The following is a 20,184-nucleotide window of genomic DNA, read 5'->3' as shown; positions in this document are numbered from 1 at the left end:
CCGCTCTGTACTTAGAACTTGTTAGTGCCGGGTGCCCACTCAAAACGAAATGAATTGGAGCTTTGTATGTATATATGTGAAAATAGGCTAGGGCTTATTTTATAGAGGCTAAGATTGTGCTTCTAATGGCTGTTACAAGAACTACCATTCAGTACCAGTTTGAATGCCCGTAAGAAGCCATACAGGAATTAGCTACCCATTTCGGATTCCTACACGCAAGTGTATAGAAAATACTTTCCTGTAAGGCTTCCTGTATAAAAAGCAAACAGGGAGTTCCTTCCTGTAAGACGTCCTGTATAAAAATTTACAGAAAATGAGTTCCTGTGTGACTTCCCACAAAAGGGTATACAGGAAATGCCTTTTTGTAAAATTTTCTGTATGAATGTAAATGAAAATTTCCAATGGGGTCGGGTTCCTGTTTCGCGGCTTTCTAAATTTTGTTGTCGCACACCTCCTCGTGCGTAATTCTTGTCCAAGAGAAAAAAAAAAAATGGAGGTATTTGCCTGAGTCTTTCGGAATTAAGCGTACAATGAAAGAACAATCGCTACATTGGGGCTCACTCACTCGAGATTTTGCGATACAATATACGTACCTGCGAAGTCGAAAGTCACGGATTTGCTATCAAACCGGGTTCATTTTGGGCGCTCGTTCAGACAGGAATTCTGCTTTGTATAGAAGAATGAATACAATCTAATAGCGTCGATCAGATCCACCGTAGAGACTTCCGTGGCTCTTTCGCTAGCCCTCTGCCGCGAACCGACTCTGTTTATAGCAGATCTAGTAAGGGTGCCGCGAATGGACGGGCATGTTTGTTGCAACACCCACAGAAGTGCCAGATGTCCCAGGCGCCGCTCACTAGTTCAGCCGCCAGGTGACTCTGCGACCAATCCGAAATATTGTCTGAAAACGACTGCCCCGAACCGTTCGCTTGTGTGACAAAAAGCTGTCGCGCGGCCGTTCAAATTTGCAAGAGCGCCATTTAAATGCACTTGTTTTGTGCTCCAGATGCGGGTTGCCTTCTCTGAGAGGCAAATACACTAGGATGCATATACTTGTACTTGCCTATCCAGTAACTGCTCCCGCTTGCTCCAAATCCAAGCTCATAATCTCGTTCGTTTTTCTCGAAGTTGTTGTCGTTGGCTTCATATTTGGTTCGTTGTTGAATCACCTGTAAGTCGATAGATGAGTCAGCGCGAAGGAGGTGAGAATGTACCCGCTTTTGTCCCGCCGGTTTTGGGTATCAGCTATTCTCCGTTTCACTAAAATCGTGCAGTACATGGAGAGAGTGTATCCCGACCTGGCCAAGAGGGGAGAAAGGATGGACGGAGGAATCCCAGCTCTCCTCTACCGCTCCTCCTTTCCCTTCTCTTGAACAGAATGGCATACGCTCCCTTCCGTTTAGCCGTGGCTGTACTGCACGGTTTTAGTGAGACAGAGTATACACACGTTTTACGGTAACTTGGCAGACGAAGAAGACTACGGTCCCGGTGAGCCAATTAACGTGTAAGAGAGAGACACGTGACTGAGCTCTATCCCCTTAGACTCGCAGTAACACCAAAAAGAAAGAAAAAACGGAAGTTTTGCACATTGTTCACACGTCGCGCAAAGTTTTTAAAAGATTTGATTGTTAGAGGCAGAAGCGACGCTTTTGGTGCTTGAAACGTTCACGTCTGGATAAGATAATATACATATATTCTTAAAGGCGTCTCCATATATCGTAACTCTCCACAATAGGGGCAAATGCAGAATGTTCCGGGAGGAGCTGGAATTTTTGTTTTGTTTTACTACGGGGTGTTTTTAAGTCAGATAGTACAATGATGGTCTGGGTCATATTTGTTACGTTTGCGAAAAAAGAAATAAATTATATATATATATATATATATATATATATATATATATATATATATATATATATATATATGAAAGCCATATGTTCTTGGTAAGCGCATTCAGATTTGAGCGACCACCGTAGCTAATTTTCTTCCGGAGATACAGAATTCCGAAGCTCGAGGTATGGGGAAGGTTTCGCTACGATATATTGCACAGCCGTCAACTTCACACCGAAGCATGCACGTAGTTATAATTCTTTCAATTTATTTTATGAAAGGTTTACGATGTGTGCACTGAGTAGTAAAAGTTACAATAAAAGTGAACCACAAAAAAAAAAAAACTTACGAAACACATTTAATAAACAGGTTTCAGAGACACGTCCTCAAATTATTTACAAACGAAGTACTACGGGTAAAATGACGCACAATATAACAAAGTGATTACCTTTAAATGCATGTCACGAGTATATAAGAAAAATATGGTTAGCAGTCATTTTAGTTTTGTTATTAATACATAAACTCTGCTAATTTCACTAGATGTGGCACAATTGCACTTCAATAATAAAAAAAAGACTCCAGTTTGTACTTTTTTAAACTCAGATTGCAATGACTTGGACTCACTAGTGATGGCAAAACGTTTAAAGAGTAACTGCAAAAAAAAAAAAATAAACAGCCTAATTGGGAAAAGCATGTAACAAAACAAATGTTTCTCAAAAAAATAAATTTCTTTGGCAATATTTACGCCACAGGACGTAAATTAGTCGGAGTCAGAACCTCAGCACATTTGAAACTCCCGCTCTTTCAACCCGCGCGGAGGAGTAGTACGCCCCGCCCCTCACTCTTGGATTTGCTCTTGAATTGACTTGGCTGCGGAGTTGAACGAAGCAGCGTCTCGACTTCGGGTAGGATCTGGCAGCAACGCACGTTAAACATGGCTCCGGTATTGTTTTGGTTCGACGGGACGCGAGAAGCTCTGCGGTTTCCGAGCACATGCAGCGAAGACTTTACCGGAGAAGTGAACCTCTGATGTTCCCGTAAGACAGAAAGTATCATTCGTAATCGTCGTGTGTCCTTTGAAAGCGAAGGGTCCACGAGTGCGCAACCACAAGCCAACGTTCACGACGGCGCTGCGTCGACTTCGGCGATCTCGTCCTGTTTGGTGCAACACATCGATGCGACGAAGAACCGAAATGTTCGTGGTGTGTGGTGCGGTGCCCTTGGAGGTAGAAACCCACACTAACACGGAGCGCAAATTGGTTGTTGTGGGGTTGAGGTTCAACGGGTTCAATCTCGTCGTCGTTAGCTGACCCAGTCAAGCTGGTCCGGGAGGACGCAGCGAGCGTTTTTAAAAGTAAATCTTCGTTCGTTCCGTTTCAAAATGTGGAAGATTCGTGACGTTTACCCCGAGTAAAAAGCTGCGGACATTTTCAACAAAATTACGTCGTTTTAATTGAATAATGCTCTCCAAATTGTTGTCGTAAATCTGCCCTTTTTATGCTTCGTGTTGTTGGACTGAGTTTGCACAGCTACGTGTTTGCACAGGGACGCACACCACTGGAGTAGATGATTCCGTTCTGCAAACGACCAGTTATACCGAATCTCAGGGAAACACCACCGGTATTTTCCTGGAAATCTCGTGCGAGTTTGTTGCGCTCATTATGCGGTGTGAATAAATTTGGGAAATATTCCCTACCTGCCCACATATGCATGAACTGAGACAATTTTTTTACGCAGTGCTTTTTATTTTGAGAAAAGGCGTTGGTGCATTTATTAAAGTACAATTACTTGAAAGAAAAGAAATTGGGGGGGGGGGGGGGGGGGCGAGCAAGCTTTCCCAACTTTGTCTCTTTGCTCTCCGGCACTGCCCCTAGTTTCAAGTTGCAGTTTCAGTAGGCATACCTACTAGCAGGTACAAACTGCTCTAGGGCAGGTAAAATACTGGGAAGTCGGGACGGTGCGGACTCCGTGTTTCGCGCTTTTCGCAAGGTGACTGGGGAAGTGCTTTTGCAAGGTATGTGGAATATGCAACCGAATTTGTTATGCCCTTCGTTGGCACCTCTCCAGCAAAACGAATAAGGTAATCTACAAAGCCGCAATAACAAGGCAAGATTTACGATAACAGTTCAGATTCATTCAAACAACTTTACGTAAGATGGTTCGGAAGCCGAGAAGAAAAAAAAAAAATTCTGTCGGCATATCAGAATCCGGATGTCCGAAGGCGTCTGCGGACAGCTTTTACGAATTAAACTGACTGTGCCAGGTTTTTTACGTAATGGTAGTGCCTCAGTCGCGGACGTTCGGTGCACCCGGTGCGAATTTGAAAGGCCTCCGGAGCAAAATGGCGAAAACAGGTTTGTCGCGACGTGAACGCCTGATTGCCTCCAGCCAAATAGCATTTCCTTTCGGGGCGACATGGTTGCTGGAAGGCTCGGTGTCGCGATCACTAATCTGGCAGCAGTTTACAGAACAACGGCGCCGCTTTACAGGAGGTGACATCTCCAAAAAGTCAGCATTTGCACGCGCAAGCAAAGAAAAAAATCCCTTCTCGTGCGGGGCAGAGTACATCGGACAGACGGGCCGCTGCCTCAACGACCGCCTGCGCGAGCATGAGAAAACTCTCCCCCTCCTCCCAAGATCAGCTGCGCCAAGAGGCATGCGGCCCCCTTTGTTCCCTGCGCGGTCGGACGGGTGTGTTGTCCCGCCCCCTGTTTTTACGTATATGACTCTTTCTAAACCTATTCAGTGCCCTTCTCGTGCGGGGCAGAGTACATTGGACAGACGGGCCGCTGCCTCAACGACCGCCTGCGCGAACATGAGAGAGAAATAGAGAAAAACGACGAAGACTCCCAACACCCCATGGTCCACCACCTCAAGGTTTGCGCTCCATGCGCCCCCCGAGTTCCCGTCCGCGCGTGTCCTGGGGGCCAACAAGAACCGCTACGGGCGCGAGATCGTGGAGGCGTTCGCCATAAAAGAGGCGCCGAAGACCATTTCCTCAGCCTCGTTGTCGCTGTCCGAGAGAGAGGTGACATTCCTGAGACCGGAGTTGACGGCCTTGGCGGGCCGGGCGAGCGCCCCTTGCTCCTGAGAGGGAAATCGGGGTGCTTCCTTCCTTCCTCTCCTTTCCGCTGTCTCTGCGCTTTACTTTCCCCCCCTGTATTCTCCCGGGTCCTTGTCTTGCCCCCCCCCCCCCCCCCCCCCCCCGCTCTCCTCCCCCTTCCCCCTCCTTTTAACTTCCCCCTCTCCTATAGTGGAGCTCCGAAGGCGAAGCGTCCGGCAATATATTCATTTGTTTGTTGAAAGTTGAAAGATGTGTTGTCCCGTCCCCTGTTTTTACGTATATAACTCTTTCTAAACCTACATCATTACCAACGCGCTCACTAAGAAGTTTACGCTAAGAAAGCAAAGAGAAACACGGAAGTAACAGACCGCGCTAAAAAAGTCAAAACCCCGCGTCGCTTCCTATCACTAACACCTGAAACAGTGGCTAAACACATGCTACTTCACTCCAGAAAGTCTCACTCAAGCACCTGGGTCGAAACGAAACACTGATCACTTCGGCGAAACGACTAGTCGAGGTAGGCGAGACAGGCGGGAGCAGAGACGTTGGCGGCCATGAAAGAATGGCGAAGCTTTTGTTTGTTATGGTATGAATCCAAACGGAAGTGCCCGTCTTGTAAACCTTTTGTAAGGAATAATAACTCTCATCACATGGGTTATTCCTTAAACGTAGAAATATTCCGCTGAAAAGGAAATTACAACATATAACAAAAGTTTAACAACCAAGAACTAGGCTGTCAATCAAACTCTTAGCCAATGAGAAGTATCGCAGCCAATTGTTGCTAAACGTCCCGGAACACCAACTTTGTGGCGCGCGATATAAAACGGACGAAATAACCGCAAACTCAAATCAGTCTCACGCAATAATAATTTCTGTAATTTTTTTTCTCGCTGGAAATGTTTTTTTTTTTGGACATGCTTGTCCAAATTAGCTTGTTTAAAAACATTTTATTTTTCTTTACAGTTGCCCTTAAGGAAAAAAACGACACGTTCACTCAAATTGAGGTATTTGTCTTCGTTAAAGAGGCTTTGTCGCAAGACGTCGGCTCCAATGACACATTTTCTAGAACCGACAGAGGCTGTACAGCGGCTGTGCTCTATCGTACGCCGTAAGGCCCGTTCACACTCTTGCAACCGAGTACGACCGAGAGAGACCAGACCGGTTTTTAAGCCTTTTGCGACCTCTTAGGACCAGCTCCGCTGTAGCGCATCCGGTTCTAAGAGATCGCAAGAGGCTTAAAAACCGGTCTGGTCTTTCTCGGTCGTACTCGGTTGCAAGAGTGTGAACGGGCCTTTATGGTGACCCTAGTTTATATTTTTATTTTTGTTTCCTTGCGTTGCCTTGTAAGACCTTCCCTCCTTTTCAGAAGACGGCCAAGTTGCGTGGTTTTCATGGAGCGCCGTAAAAAGCTGTGCATGCCTTATCTCTATTATTTAAGTGGATTTAATATATTTTGATCAATAATGCTCACTATGTTTCTAATTAAAATATCTTTCAATTTATAAATTATAAGGTAAGTTATAAAAAGTACACATTAACATAATAATATCCAACGCTTATACCCCCCCCCCCCCCCCCCCCCCTAAATTTGCTCTTTGGCAGGAACCAATATTACATCAATCCTTTTTCTGTGCAATGAGTACTTTTCACAGAAACGAGTTGGCACGCGTTTCGTGAAACATCTTATATGTATAGCTGAGTGCTTTTGCCAAGCACCTGACTTTCATATAGTATATATTTTACAGAAATATACAAGATATGATCCGGACCATCGTATTTCAACTGACATGGAAACACCCAAGAACAACGCCCTGGTGGTTATTGATTTCTATTGCATTTAGTTGTACGGTACGGATGGTCACTTAGGAATGGTAAGCTGGTTTGTTTGTCGTCACGCAATCTTGAACACGACTCTCCAGATACTACTTCCCTTTTCTTGTTTTCGCGGCGATAGACCTTCCTGAGAGTTTGGACTTCACGGTAATGTGCTGTGCACACAGTTCTCAACTGCCGGCAGCAGTGGCTTCCGCCAACAGTTCTTCGTGAGCAAATGATCCGGGGAAAAGGAGGGCAGAGGGAAACTTAGAAGGCAACGCAACACAAACACATAACTAACTGAAGAACATGACTTTTCTAACCCTACACGACAGACCAGCACCGGTGTGCAGCCTTTGTCTGTTGTAAAAAATGGCTCCTCGGAACCAACTTCGTGCGGCACGAGGACAAGCTAGGTCAGTTCGTTGTCGTTTTTATCTTAAGGAGTCATATGTTACTTAATGTTTTTCCATTGCAAGTTAGTTCAAGTCACTCTAGACAGCTAAGGAGAAGGAAAACAAAAAGAGGATTAGTAAGAGGTGAGAAGGCAGGCTGGTTGGCTCGGAAACGACATGCTTGTAAGCCCCGAGATGAGGAAAATAATAATAATAAAAAGACGGACGAATACGACGTTTCGGCCGGAGGCCGGCCTTCATAAGGAAAGCTGACGCTGACCGGACACCGGCCGAGACGTCGAAAAAATGAACCGTCCGTCGTTGCTGCTTTTACCAGGGGTTTATATATATATAATATATGGGTGATTCAATCTCAAATCGCGTAGGGAGAAATGATGGCTCCTAAAAGATTCTGGAAAAATTAATGTTCTTTGAATATATGTTACTAGAACAACACTGCAAATTAGAACTGCAGAATTTGTTCTTTGTTCAGATTTTGATTTTGAAAGGGCAGAAGGTAAGTCTTGCGGTTTTATGTTTTCACTAGTGACATATTTTAGACTCTCGCAACGTTTGGATTATCTTTTTCGCAACACTGGTAACTTTTTTTACAGCTTTAATACTTTATATATATGGGTTAAAGTACACTAGAAGTGTTTTTTTTTTTGTTTTATTTTATAAAATAAGGATTCCTGAATCATGCATCTTTGACAATAATGGACCAAGTTTGAATCGAGCTAGCTTTCGATGTACAATTATTTAGACACAAAAACATATCCATTGGAAGGTTCTATCCAAAAGCGCTGTTAGGGCGCAGACGTTTCACGTCAGGCGAATCTGGTTCCTGCGCACGCGCTGTGCCCACGCCTCGTGAGGGCTTGTTTGTAAACAACGCGTTGACCGATAGAGCCTATCAATCATATAAACAATATCATCCATAACAACCATATGGACCATACAAACCAAATCAGCCGTACCAACCGTACGACCCGTCTCAACCATATGACCTCTACGACCCGTACCAACCGTATGACCCATACCAACCACATGACGCGTACCCCATATTGCTATATGAAAATTCGCACGAAAAATGTAGGGACGCTTTACACATGCGACATATTAGAACCGCCATTGCTGGCCTTCCCTTATCTTATCGAGATACCAAGCCACTAAAACGGGCTTTGACGAGCCTCCCCAAAGGTCAATGCTGGCAAGAAGGACACAGTCGAATCTAAAATTGCAATAACTTGCCCTGCGGTGGTAATGATGGAGCAAATTGATCAAAATAAGACGAAACACAAAATGAAGGTCGGTTATGGCGGCACCCATGAACAGCTGCTGCAAAGCGTCTATACGCTGTTTTCCTCTTTTAAATAGGGACTATTTAGAAACTGTAATATTCTTAATTTAAGTATAGTTTGAAAGACACAACACTGTAAACATGAAAAGAAAAGCTAAAACTACAACATTGAACGTCATTTTAAGAAAATACGGTTTTTCATATATGAGAAGCTTTTTATGTGTTTTTATAAATGCAATAAAATTTATTTGAGATATATTGTCATATTAAGCAGTGCGTTTGAAAAGACATATTTGCACCTGCAATCTACGACGCTTACCTCCGTCATTTCGTTTTTCACTTAAGTATTAGTTATTTTTGTAACATGATCATAGTTTTTATTGATTCTCGAGTCCACACACAGTTCGCCGAAACTTATGCATCGATAGTATTCATAGTATAATACGGTAAGGGGTTCTTCCGCACAGTCAGTTGGTTTACTTAGTAATCTACGGAACTCTAAATCATATATAGGACGTTTAAAAAGTTTTCCGTTAACTAAAGGCCCCCGAAAGGAAACAAAAATCCAAACAATCTGGTTAAGACACGCCTGTCAAACGATACATTTGACGCGATAAAGAAATTTAGAGCAATATTGACCGCGAGAGGTTTATTTGAAATTCTGCGTGCCAAGTCCATGACGTCACTGGTCCTTCCGGAATGGCCATCTCGGTCGTGAAGGCGAATCCGCTCCGCCGCTCTTCCCCGCGCCCGGAATGCCGAGAGAGAAAAAAAAGTGGAAAGGAGGTGACTGCCGACTAAATCGCGTCTCGCGCCGTCAATATTGCTGTCATATTTTTTTTTCGCTTAAAATTAATTTTTTTGATACGCGTGTCTCAGGACGGACTCTTTAAAAAAACATTCTGTTTTCAGGGAAAGGGGGGGGGGGGAGAGGGTGAGGGCCCTTTAGTGTGCGGCAGCTTCACGAGAGCGCGCGCTCGGCCGCCGCTGTCGTGTCAGGCGTTGCCGAGGGGGGGTGGGGCTGCGGCCCCTTCCGCTCCTCCCGGCACCGAGGAACATGGCGGCGCCTGAGGCATCTATTTCGCCAGCGACCGCAACCTCGGCAGTTGCGAAACGTGGCCGACCACGCCAGTACTCTGCATACGAACTGAGGGAACGGAAGATAACATTTATGCTTTCGCATTCCCAACTCATAAGAAAGCTGAGGTGTACTCGGAATTATATTTCTTCTCTCTCTACCTTTTTCACAGGCTTCTTCTTCATTCCGAAGGTTTTCTTCCTTATTCTGAGGGATTTTGGGTTCAGGGAAAAAAACGGCTGAGGCATTGAAAGTGGCTTCGGTGGCATCATTAAATGTCGGTTGCTAGTTGAAAGAACTCTACTGCAGTGAACTATAGGTCACTATAACTGCACTGTCTGTCCTCGTGCCCACATGTTTTATTGTTTCGTGCTTTTCAAATCAGCTTTACCAACCCGCTCAAAGTTAATTTTCGTTCTCTGGTGGTCTGGAGGTTTCCGCGCCGGATTCAAACACTTTCAAAGCTCCGGTTTGGTAGTGTTCGAACAACACAATCTGTCGGCCTCGAAGATGTTTGCGGCCGGCAGTCAACTTCTGACGAGGAGAGGTGTAAACACGCGCTTTTATGGGTTCGTTACGAAAGCAGAAAAAAGGGGATGGTTTTGTTGACGTCGGGTTTACGATAGCACGACAGGGCTCCCCTATCAAGAGTGATGGAAATAAAGCTATTATTATTATTATTATTAAGCTCCATTTAGTGAATATTGATGGCGAAGAAAGGTTTTTGGCACATTTACTCAAATTCAAGCTTTAAACGCAGCAGATAATTGCGAAACGTGCTCATTCGTCGCAACGACGTTTCAGCAGTATTTGGTTAGTCTGCTAGAGTATGGCAAAATTGTTGCACGCCGTAGATGAGAAATGTTTCCAGTGGAGTACGAATGCTAACCTGCGGCTTTTAGGGTGAGCCACGCAGTGCATAGGAATACACGAACTCGTAAAGATATATGATGATGATCCAGATTGAACGGGCTGACGTGGAGACTGAATCAAGGATCCCGGGGTTCTGCAGCTGGAGCCTCCAATTCACGTGCTCTTAGTTGTGGTGCATTAACACAATCGACTACTGACACCCCTTAAAATTGTTGCACTGCCCCTTTTGAACGATCTTGCCTGTTCATCAAAATAAAAAGGGCAAATATATCTTTAAAAGTGCAATTTGTATTCTCTTCTCTATGAGGAGATACTTACTGTCCATCCGCCGCCATCGGACTCCATGTCACACCTAACATTTACTGGGTCGTTGCGAGGATAAATTACATATTCACCGCTCCGGCTGCGTTCCCTCATTTTTATCTGGGAACAGCTTATTGTTCTATTTCCAGCTGAAAAAGAAAGGTGCGTAAAGCAGACATTACTTATCAAAGTTTCAAGGAGAGGGACTTCGCAAAAATCCGCCGGTGGTTCGGCCAGCGGTGCGGTACATCGGTTGTTAATTTGTCACAAAAGGTCAGACATGCGAAGTAAGCGACGCAGGAGAACTTTGCTAAAATTGCAAACATAAAAAACGCGGGTCTTGTATATTATTTCGCATCGGAAACAAGCGCGCGCGTACACACAGACTAAACCCTTGAAACAAAGTTGTACAAAATACGCAGTAACAGTATTTAAGTTACCAAATACCTGCTTCATAAAGTATTTAAACTGCTACTGAAGTTACGTACACTGTAAAGTATATGGAGTAGAGTACAAACACTTGAAGATACATCCGCGTTGCGTAATTTTTATCGACGTGTATGACAAACACAATTATACAGTTGCGAAAATCTTGTTTACCAGAATGATTTATTTGCACGCGACAGCACAAAACGACAAAACAAAATCGTAGGGCTATTCTATGCAGTCCAGCTATAAGGAGCAGGAAATCACTGATACAAGTTACACAACATTTATGGGACAAAAAAAAAGGTCGCTTTAGCTATAGTGGCATTGCTGAATATCACTTCTTGTGGCGCCATTAGACCCATCTTTTGAGGGGACACTACCAGTCCCCAACGTTTTTTAATAGTTTGCCAGGGGATTAATATAGTGTCAGAAAACTACAGAATCAATATTTTTCTACAGCGTCACATATATTTTTAATGAAGTCAAAATACGCAACTGCTCAAAACCAAAACCGAAACTGGATTGGGAGGAAGAAGAAATATAGAGGAGAAAGTTACCGAAAGGCACGTGGATGTGCAACTTTTTTTTTTCAATCAACTTGTTTACAGTCTTTTAGAAGCTACAAAAAAAAAAAAAAATGGGCGTCATATTTTTGTCAACTCTTTGTATTGAGTGAGTGCCTTGAATGAGCCATAAATTTGATTATCTTTGGTTGTTGTGTCTAAACCATAGAAAACGGCACGTGTCCACGAAGAAGAGAGTGAGCGGGAATCAAATTGGCCACTTCTCGGTCGGCGGCTTTCGGGTGGAAAGATAATTACTTTTGAGCCGCAAATTGTGTTTTGTGTAATTGAGGTTTTATATGTCATGCAAAAATAACAAATAAAAACCTTCGCCACCTTAAATACCCTGTCAGTGTTCCTTTAACTACAATTCTAATCCCTAAATGGGGAGTTCACTATAAACGAACACGTGATACTGAAACGAGTGAATGAAAAACAAAGAGAGCCCACATATAATAGCTATGGCACTGGTCACACCTTCTTCAAGTCGGTTGCGTTCAGACAGAAAGGCACTCAACGTTAGGGTATGCATTGATGGCATTTTAAGAGGTCACCCTGCTCGCGGTTCGTTTCCTCCTGTTTTCTGCTTATCAATGTTCGCTCAGAGACTGTTCGCGAGAGCAATGGGTGCAAGTCTGACGGCAAAAAGAAAATAAATAACAAATAAAAAACATTGACGCTTTTCTGTAGCGGGGTCAAATATACAAAAAAACAGTGTCTTCTTTTTGTCTCCGTAGTATAAAAGAGTTACAGTGTAAAAAAGTACTGTACATCAATACGTTATTTTTTTTTTGCATTAGGCAATAGAGGGCAGCATCTGCAATCAGCGAAACATGGAAAAATATGTCACACCTTCTGTTATTTAAACAATAAAGATTAAATCTAGCACTTTCACCGTCACATAATTAAGAATCAATAGCAAGAAAACGGCAAGGGATTGAACTCCATTGGCATGGGGTGGGAAGTTATTATATTATAGGTAGCAAAATATAACGACACCGAAAACCAGCAGGCTGTTTTGACGCTGTGCTAATTTGGCAAGTGCTGTTCTGTCACTGTGCTGTTTGAACGCCGTTTTGTTCTGACGCCGTGCTGTTGAGACGCGTACTGTTTTGACGCGTCCTGTTCTGTCGCTGCGCACTTTTGATGCCGCACTGTTTTGACCTTGCTGTTTGCTGTTTTGTCGCGTGCTATTTTGTCGTGTGCTGTTCTGTCGCTTTCCCGATTTTTCGGGAAACTTGGACGTCAGCGCACACGTTTTACAGCGGCGAGGCCCCGAAACATGGTTTTCAAACCCGGCAAGAAAAGAAGCGGCAGCTCGAGGAAAGCGAGGAGCACGAGCGGACATTCCATCGCTCGGGAGAAGTGTGTTTGGGCGTCTCGCCGCAGCGAGGTGCCTGTCACGTGGCTTTCCTCTCATCCGCTGTCTGCTGCCCTACCTTTTTAATTTCCGCGGCCGCTTCTCGTGGCTATCTGCCAGGCTTTGTCAGTATAGAGAAGGATATGCTTTTAGACATGGACTTCTAGCGCGAGAGCTCTATCTGCAGAAGAGCGCTTCAAAGCAGCGACCTTGAGCTCTCGTGCTTTTACCATTGGCCGCAGTAAAAGCTTAAGGGTGAACGGATCGTAGGGAGTATTCATTGGCGGCCATAGTTGTATGCGCGACTGCTGAGCGCGTGCTGACGGTGAGCTTCCGCAGTTCTTTTGCAACTTGAATTCTGCATCATCAAGACTGCCGTTCTTAGCAGCCTATTATTGTGAGCTCGTTCTCAGCATGCCCTCCTAACATGGCACTCAAATATGTCGTCCAGCGAAGTCAGTCAGCACCGCAGAGAAGAGCTCATGTTGACTCGCGTCGTGATTCTTTCTTTCCGGTTATTATCGGCCACTGCCGCAATATAGCTTTCCAGGGGAACCCAGGAGACCTTGCAACGAAGAGAATTCTGGGGCTGTTCGGACGTACGCCCGTGCCAGACTCGAACGCTTTGCATATCCTGGTGGCGGCACTATTCATTCTTTCCTCTCATTAAAAGCTCACAACACACACAGAAAAAAATAAAGCGAAGGGAAAAGAATGTTATCACTTATTCTGTCTTGCTTTGATAAGAAGAAAAAGCAGCCGACGAGAACGGACGTATTTTTGGCGTTCCCGATATGCTCGGCCCCAAGGAACGTTTATGACTGCCTAATCCAGTTCTAAACTCAACGTGGATTGTCGGGGGGGGGGGGGGGGGGGGGGGGGGGGAGGAGGCAACCCCGGAGAACCCAAATGAGGTGAGCGGCACTTCCAGCGTTTTTTAGACAAACCCATGGCAATATAAAGAGATGGACATGAACGCCGTTTGTCAAGATGGGCTCACCGCCACTGCCGCGGAGATTCCGACGAGTCAAACGGTGGGTATGGCCACCATTCTCAAGCCCCCGACGTTTCAAGTACCAGAATACTTTGTTTTTAGTGAGTCAACACAACCATCTCTAAACCAGCCAGGCTCCGATGAGCAAGTTTTAAAGGCCGATCCTCTCGAGTATATCAAAATAACATCTCATTGAAATTCTGAAAAACATCCTCGGTGACTCGCATAATTCCGTGCCCCCCCTCCCCCCCCCCCCCCCAAAAAAAAAAAAAAAAAAAAAAAAAGAAAAGCGGGCCGAGCCGCGTAAAAGGCACTTCAAAAAGAAATCGAAGCCAAGATGTTGACAGATCTCCCGGAACGTCCCGGAAAAGCACAGAGAAACGAAGTGCGATTCTAGCGCCGCCGTGGTGGCTGCGGAAAGCAGAACGTCACTCTTCAAGAACGCAGAGTCGGGGAGTGGCCCTCTGGCGAACCCTACCGAAGAGAAAGAAGACGAGTGGAAGACAATCATGAGCAAGAGGAAAAGGAAGTGTCTCCACCGAGGTTCAGCTCAGCTTCAAGCACCTCCGCGACCCAAAACTCCGAAGAAGTGGCAGTACGAGTACAAGATCCGCCTGGCGCGATCTAGAGTCTCAGTCAAGACGCTCCTACCAAAACTGGAGATACATCTGCAAGGCACAGAAATAGCCACTGCATTCTCTATGCACCTCATCGAAAAGGCCAACACGATCTCGGTCCGCGTGGACTCGAAAGAATCGACCGAATGACTTGAAAAGTTTAGGGTGGTCACCATCAAGGAACAGAAAATCCCGTCCAGGTGTTTAGAACCTATGGCCCTACCTACAGCAAGGGTGTTATCTATGATGTCTACCCCCTCCAAGAAGACCATCAAGATGACACGCTGAATATCGAGATTGAATTCGAGAAGATTCACGTAGTTGCGGCTCGCCGGCTCGGAAAATGATATACTGCAATCCTAACCTTTGACGGTGGGAAGCTATTATGATGCGTGGTCTACGGGAAGAGGTTCATGCGACTGTCCCCCTTCAAGCCAAAAGCGGTTACATCCAGCAACTGCCACCGCACCGGCCACAAGGCCGAGATCTGCCCCAACGATTCTGTGTGCCCGCGCTGCGGAACTCAAAACCCAGCCCCGACCAGCCCTACGCAGGAACCTGCGTGCCGACATTACCCCTTTCTGCCAAAGGTGCAAGAAGAAGGGCCATCTTTGGACGAACCGCCAATGTCCGACGGGGCAAGGAATCAACAAGAAGATGAGAGAGGAAGTTTATAGCTACCGAGAGCAGCGCATGCTCCAGGAACAACAGCAACTGCTTCAACAGCGGCAGCACCAGAAGCAGCCCCAGCAACAACAAGCCGAAGCCGAAGTCAGGGCAAACAGAGTCCCGATCTCCCCAAGCGGCTCCTTGTGGATCAACAAAGCGATGCAAGGCACAATGCCCTCACCGCCATCCAACTTGACGGCCAAAATTCAAGAACTACGCAGCAAGTTCAACTTCCCGAAGGCTGAGCTGGACAACGTCCACGCGGCGCTCAAGGCACAGCAAGAGGAAGACAAGAAGCACTAGTCGATCTGGACTCAGGCCAGATCACTCTGCAGCCTGTCCCCACAATAGCATGATAAGGGTTCTCAAGTGGAACTGCCGGAGTCTCGGCCAGCGAGCAGCTGAGCTACGACTAAAACTACTGGACGTACCCGACAAGCACCCTGACGTTCTTTTACTTCAAGAAGCTCACTCCATACAATTCAAAGTTTGGCAGTATTTATGCTACCCACGCCCTACGATCACCCCAGTGACAAGACAGACAGACCTGTCATCCCCCTCCAAACCAAGTTATGCAGTGGCCTACATGCGCAGCGTTTGGCCTCAGCACCGAATTGAACCCAGGCAGTTTTGCACTGAAAATCAAGAAGTCATCGCGGTGCGAACCTCGGTCCATAAGCACCACAACATCATATTCGTATCGGTCTACTACAGGCCGGGCATCAAGAAGGTCGACCACGGGTGGATCGCTCACCTACACCATTTGTACCCGAGAGACCAGAAGCTGTACGGCGGAGATTTTAATCTTCAACACACTGCTTGGGGCTACAATTACCAGACGCAAAGAGGGACGATCTGCTGGGCGGAATGCAGACATTTCGACTTCATCTCGTTAATAAGCAAGGCGCGAAGACCAGGATGGCAGCGAGAGCCGGGCAAAAGGACACCTCGCCCGACATGACTTTAACTTCGAACACGTTCACGCATCATCGCAAATGGAAATGCCTCCCGGACAACTTGTGTAATGGCCACTTCACGATAGCAATCAAGTTCCCGCCAAGTCGTTAATTAAAGGACGGCACGATAAAGATGATAAATATCGTGCACTGGGATAAATTCAGAAAAATTCGTACAGGAGATGACTTCGTAGACTCCGGCTTTGAAGATCTCCTGCACAGCGTGCTCCAGGGAGCCATTATAGAATGCAGCGTGGAAGAAGACGCCCCTGGACCCGACCTTAATCTTCGCAAGATCTGGGCTAAGCGGCTTCAGTCGGTACAAAAGTACCGCAACGGTCGGAAGATCCCTGCAGCTCGCCATGATATCACGAGGGCTATGGTGGAGGCTAAAGGAAATTCCTCCGTAATTCATATTCCCAAACCAGGAAATGCCAAGGGAAATATCGGCAATTACAGACCCATGTCGATGACTTCCTGCGTTTGCCAAACCATGGAAAGGATGGTACTCACTTGCATGAAATGGTTTCTGGAGTCTACCAGCGCCTTCCACCCTGCACAGAAGGGCTTTCGCCCCAGCCTAGGCACACAGAAAAGCCTGATTCTCATTTCGGCCGGCATCATCCGAAGCAAAGAAAGCAAGCTCAAACACTCAGACGCAATCGTTGCTCGACATCAAAAGCATTCGACTCTTTACCCCATGAATCGATCAATTGAGAAGCAAGGACACCGGACTAACAAGCATAACCTTGAATTTCATCAAAAGTTTCTTAGAAGGGAGAACATACACAATGGTTTTTGGCCTTTTCGAGAGGGTTAACACGCGAGTGAACCGGATCGGAGTCCCCAAGGTTCTGCACTCTCGCCGACCTTATTCAACATAGTCATGGCCACCCTGCGGCACGAACTCGTCAAGATAAAAGATTTAGGATTCACGGTGTATGCCGACGACGTTACCATCCTGTCGAAGAATCACATGAGCATAGCTGCGCAGCAAGAATCTTTACAAAACGTACTGGACGTGATTGAAGCTCATCTGGCCCGGGTCGGGGATAAATGCTTCACCAGAAAAGACCAACTACATCGTCATAGCATCGAAAGCACTTCAAGACAATAAGATCGCTGAGCAGATGAACCTCATACTTGCGCGGAAAAAAATCCAGCCATCTCCCTCGATCAATATATTGGGAATCACGATCGAGGAGAACGCATCTGCCTACGCTTAACTAGAATACACCATCAAACACTGCAGCTCGGCACTTTATGTCATTAGGCGAATATGCAGTGCCCGAGGAGGTGCAACAGTAGCCATTGCCGAAGGGATGTACACGGCCCTTGTAGTATCGCGAGTGTGCTATGGCGCCAGGCACTTCTGGCTCAGGAAGGGACAGTGGCAAAGACTGGAAACCCTTAACAACCAGCCAAGACGGGAGATCACGGGTCTGCCGAAGTTTACCCCCCGGGGTGAGCTCTGGACTTAGCCGGCATCAATGATCTGTACGACGTTGTCAAGGCTCGCATGGATGACCAGGACGAAAGGCTTGAGTTCACAACCCAAGGCAGGGCCATCGTTGAACTTCTAAGAAAGACTACTAATTACCTTCCAAACTCTCCGCTAGTCTTCCTTCTCGGGAAGACCTGACGGAGGTCACCTACAGCAAGCCCTTACCCCGCGAGGGAGACGCCGAGCAAGTAGCAAGACGAGCCAAGGCGCACATCAAGCTAGTTGAAAGCTAGGACCGGAACCACACTGTTGCTGCCTAAACGGACATGGCAAGCGTCGAGAGACCGATACCCTGAAAGTCGGTCGCAGTCGATTTCCCTGCTTTAAACAGAAATCATCACCAAAATATCCCAGCCAAGTCATCTACAAAGCAAGAAGAACTACATGCTACTTCGTGCTGTTCACTTGGCGCCTGTAAATGCATCATTAACTCTGAAAGCATACCAGGAAATCTTTGGATATTCTCGGATTCACAGGATGCCGTCAAGGAGTGCAGAACCCGAAACAGTCCTTGCAGACTTATCCGCCATATTGTCTCGCAACTTGCAAATAGAGGTGTACAAGCAAGAACTGGATGGGCCCATGCCGGAATCCCAGGAAATGAAGGAGCAGATCGAATTCCCCGTCCCGTGTTTTTTAAATCCGGGCAAGTAGAGCTGCTTCCAGTACCACACGACCACGGGTAATTCACGGCTTGCGACCCAGTACCGACCCCATTCGACTACGCGGCGAGTACGATCCCAGAGAAGCCAGGATTCGAATAAGGGAAAAATACAGAACAAAACTAAAATCCCTGCAGACCCTGATCCCCTTCCCAGGAAGGATTTCGGTCGAAGGGCGAGAGTACTTCTACTAAGAATAAGGGCTAAAGCGACAATAGACCCGGCCAGAATTGCGACCTGGGGAAAAAGGTAGAAATCCGACCATTGCAAGAGGTGCGACACGGGCCTGAAGCACGACATGGCCCACATACTGTGGGACCGCCCTGCACTCGAGGAAGCAAGGAATAAACATCGATACCAAGACATCGCTACACTTAAAGGTTGGGTCACCCTCCCGGACAGGAACAAGACAAAAGACGGGTGTTACGAAGCCTCCCAGACATTGTTTTCGAGGCCAAGCAGGACATCCACATATACTTGCCTAACTCCTTAATCCTCATGCCAGCGCCCAGCCCTCGGAGTCACCGGCGCACTCTTTCTTACCCCAACCCTCTATTTGGTATTAAACGCTTTCCAAACCAAACCATGTCTTGCTTTCCGTCTGCCTTCTCTGCGTTCTGCAATCACGAACTGTTTAACCAACGTAAACTTTGTCTTCGCTTCTTGGATAATTTTACGTGCCGTACATCCGAGGGTCACAACGCGTACAGCAGATGCTGGGGGAATTATATATCTCCGGAATGTTCTCTTACATTGACTCTTGGGCGATAACAGATGTTCGGGACTCTTCCGTCACACCCTGCATCCAAGCAGTCAATATAGTAAACTGGTCTGCGTGGGACCAGTACATTACGGTGACTGCTTAAACGCTAAAACAAGATTAGAGCTCACAGACCCAGGTTGGACTGGGCACCCCGCTATATTACTACGGTGCCTGATGTGTTTCGCGTCCTATCCTGCCCATACATCGAAAATGGACCTGAAATGGCAATACATGGCGCCAGAGAAGCGGGAGTGCTATGCTGTCGGAGGTCGCGATCCTTGCGGTTGGCCTTCTAAATGCTGGCGAAAAGTACAAGCATACGCGAGTGTCACTGTCTTCGCGGCGTCCCAACTCGTGGCTGCCGGAGCTTCCGTGGTCTGTCACCAGCAGCAGAACAGGCGTCTGCCACATACACCCCCGCTGCTGAGACGCCGTCAGGATCACGACCGGCAACAGCATGACACTTAAATGACGTCATCAGGGATAAACCAAGGGACCACTTTTTTTACGCGAAAACCAACTCCCGCCCAGCTTTTTTTTAGTCTGTGTTGTCACGTGACATGACCCGCCGTAGTAATTCGGATCCATTTGGGTGAGACTTGGAACAGAGTCAGGAGGTGACAGTGGGTGACAGTTAAACGAGTGCTGTCGTCACCATTGACCTATTAGCCTAGGTGAACATATACTCATGGTGGAAGTTAGCTAATGAACTAAACTATGTTAATTAACCTTTTATTTTTTGCTATTACGGGTCAGGTTGTAACTGCATTATTGACATCAATTAATATTAGAGGGCAATCCAACAAAAAGCTGAAAAAAGTAATGCTTTCCACTATGATAATCAATAAAGTTTCACGTGCTCTAATACGATTTAAAACGTGCGCGCCAAAAGCGCTCGGCAAGCCCTGCCCACAACGGCGCTTGAAAGAGTGACGCGGTCGTTTCAATGATGTCGCCATGATATCGGCGGCATGTCCTTAGTGGGTGCGCAGACGACAAAAGCGACGATGTG

At 46.4% G+C, this 20,184-nt stretch overlaps 1 protein-coding gene across 1 annotated transcript in view; it reads right to left on the bottom strand.

The window, feature by feature from the left end:
- LOC8037386 (ficolin-1-like) overlaps positions 1 to 20,184 on the bottom strand; it is a 53,012-nt gene that overhangs the window by 20,166 nt on the left and 12,662 nt on the right. Inside the window, exons 2-3 of the mRNA XM_040211874.1 lie at positions 10,671 to 10,804; positions 1,064 to 1,169 (exon numbers count right to left, since the gene is read on the bottom strand). Coding sequence (XP_040067808.1) covers positions 1,064 to 1,169; positions 10,671 to 10,804 — 240 coding nt within the window. The remainder of the gene's footprint in view (positions 1 to 1,063; positions 1,170 to 10,670; positions 10,805 to 20,184) is intronic.

This window comes from Ixodes scapularis, unplaced genomic scaffold (genome assembly GCF_016920785.2).
Source record: "Ixodes scapularis isolate PalLabHiFi unplaced genomic scaffold, ASM1692078v2 PGA_scaffold13__105_contigs__length_92229423, whole genome shotgun sequence".
In the NCBI taxonomy this organism is placed as follows: Eukaryota; Metazoa; Arthropoda; class Arachnida; order Ixodida; family Ixodidae; genus Ixodes; species Ixodes scapularis.
The sequence above is the reverse complement of the archived record's forward strand: the minus strand, read 5'-3'. Positions and strand labels throughout refer to the sequence as shown.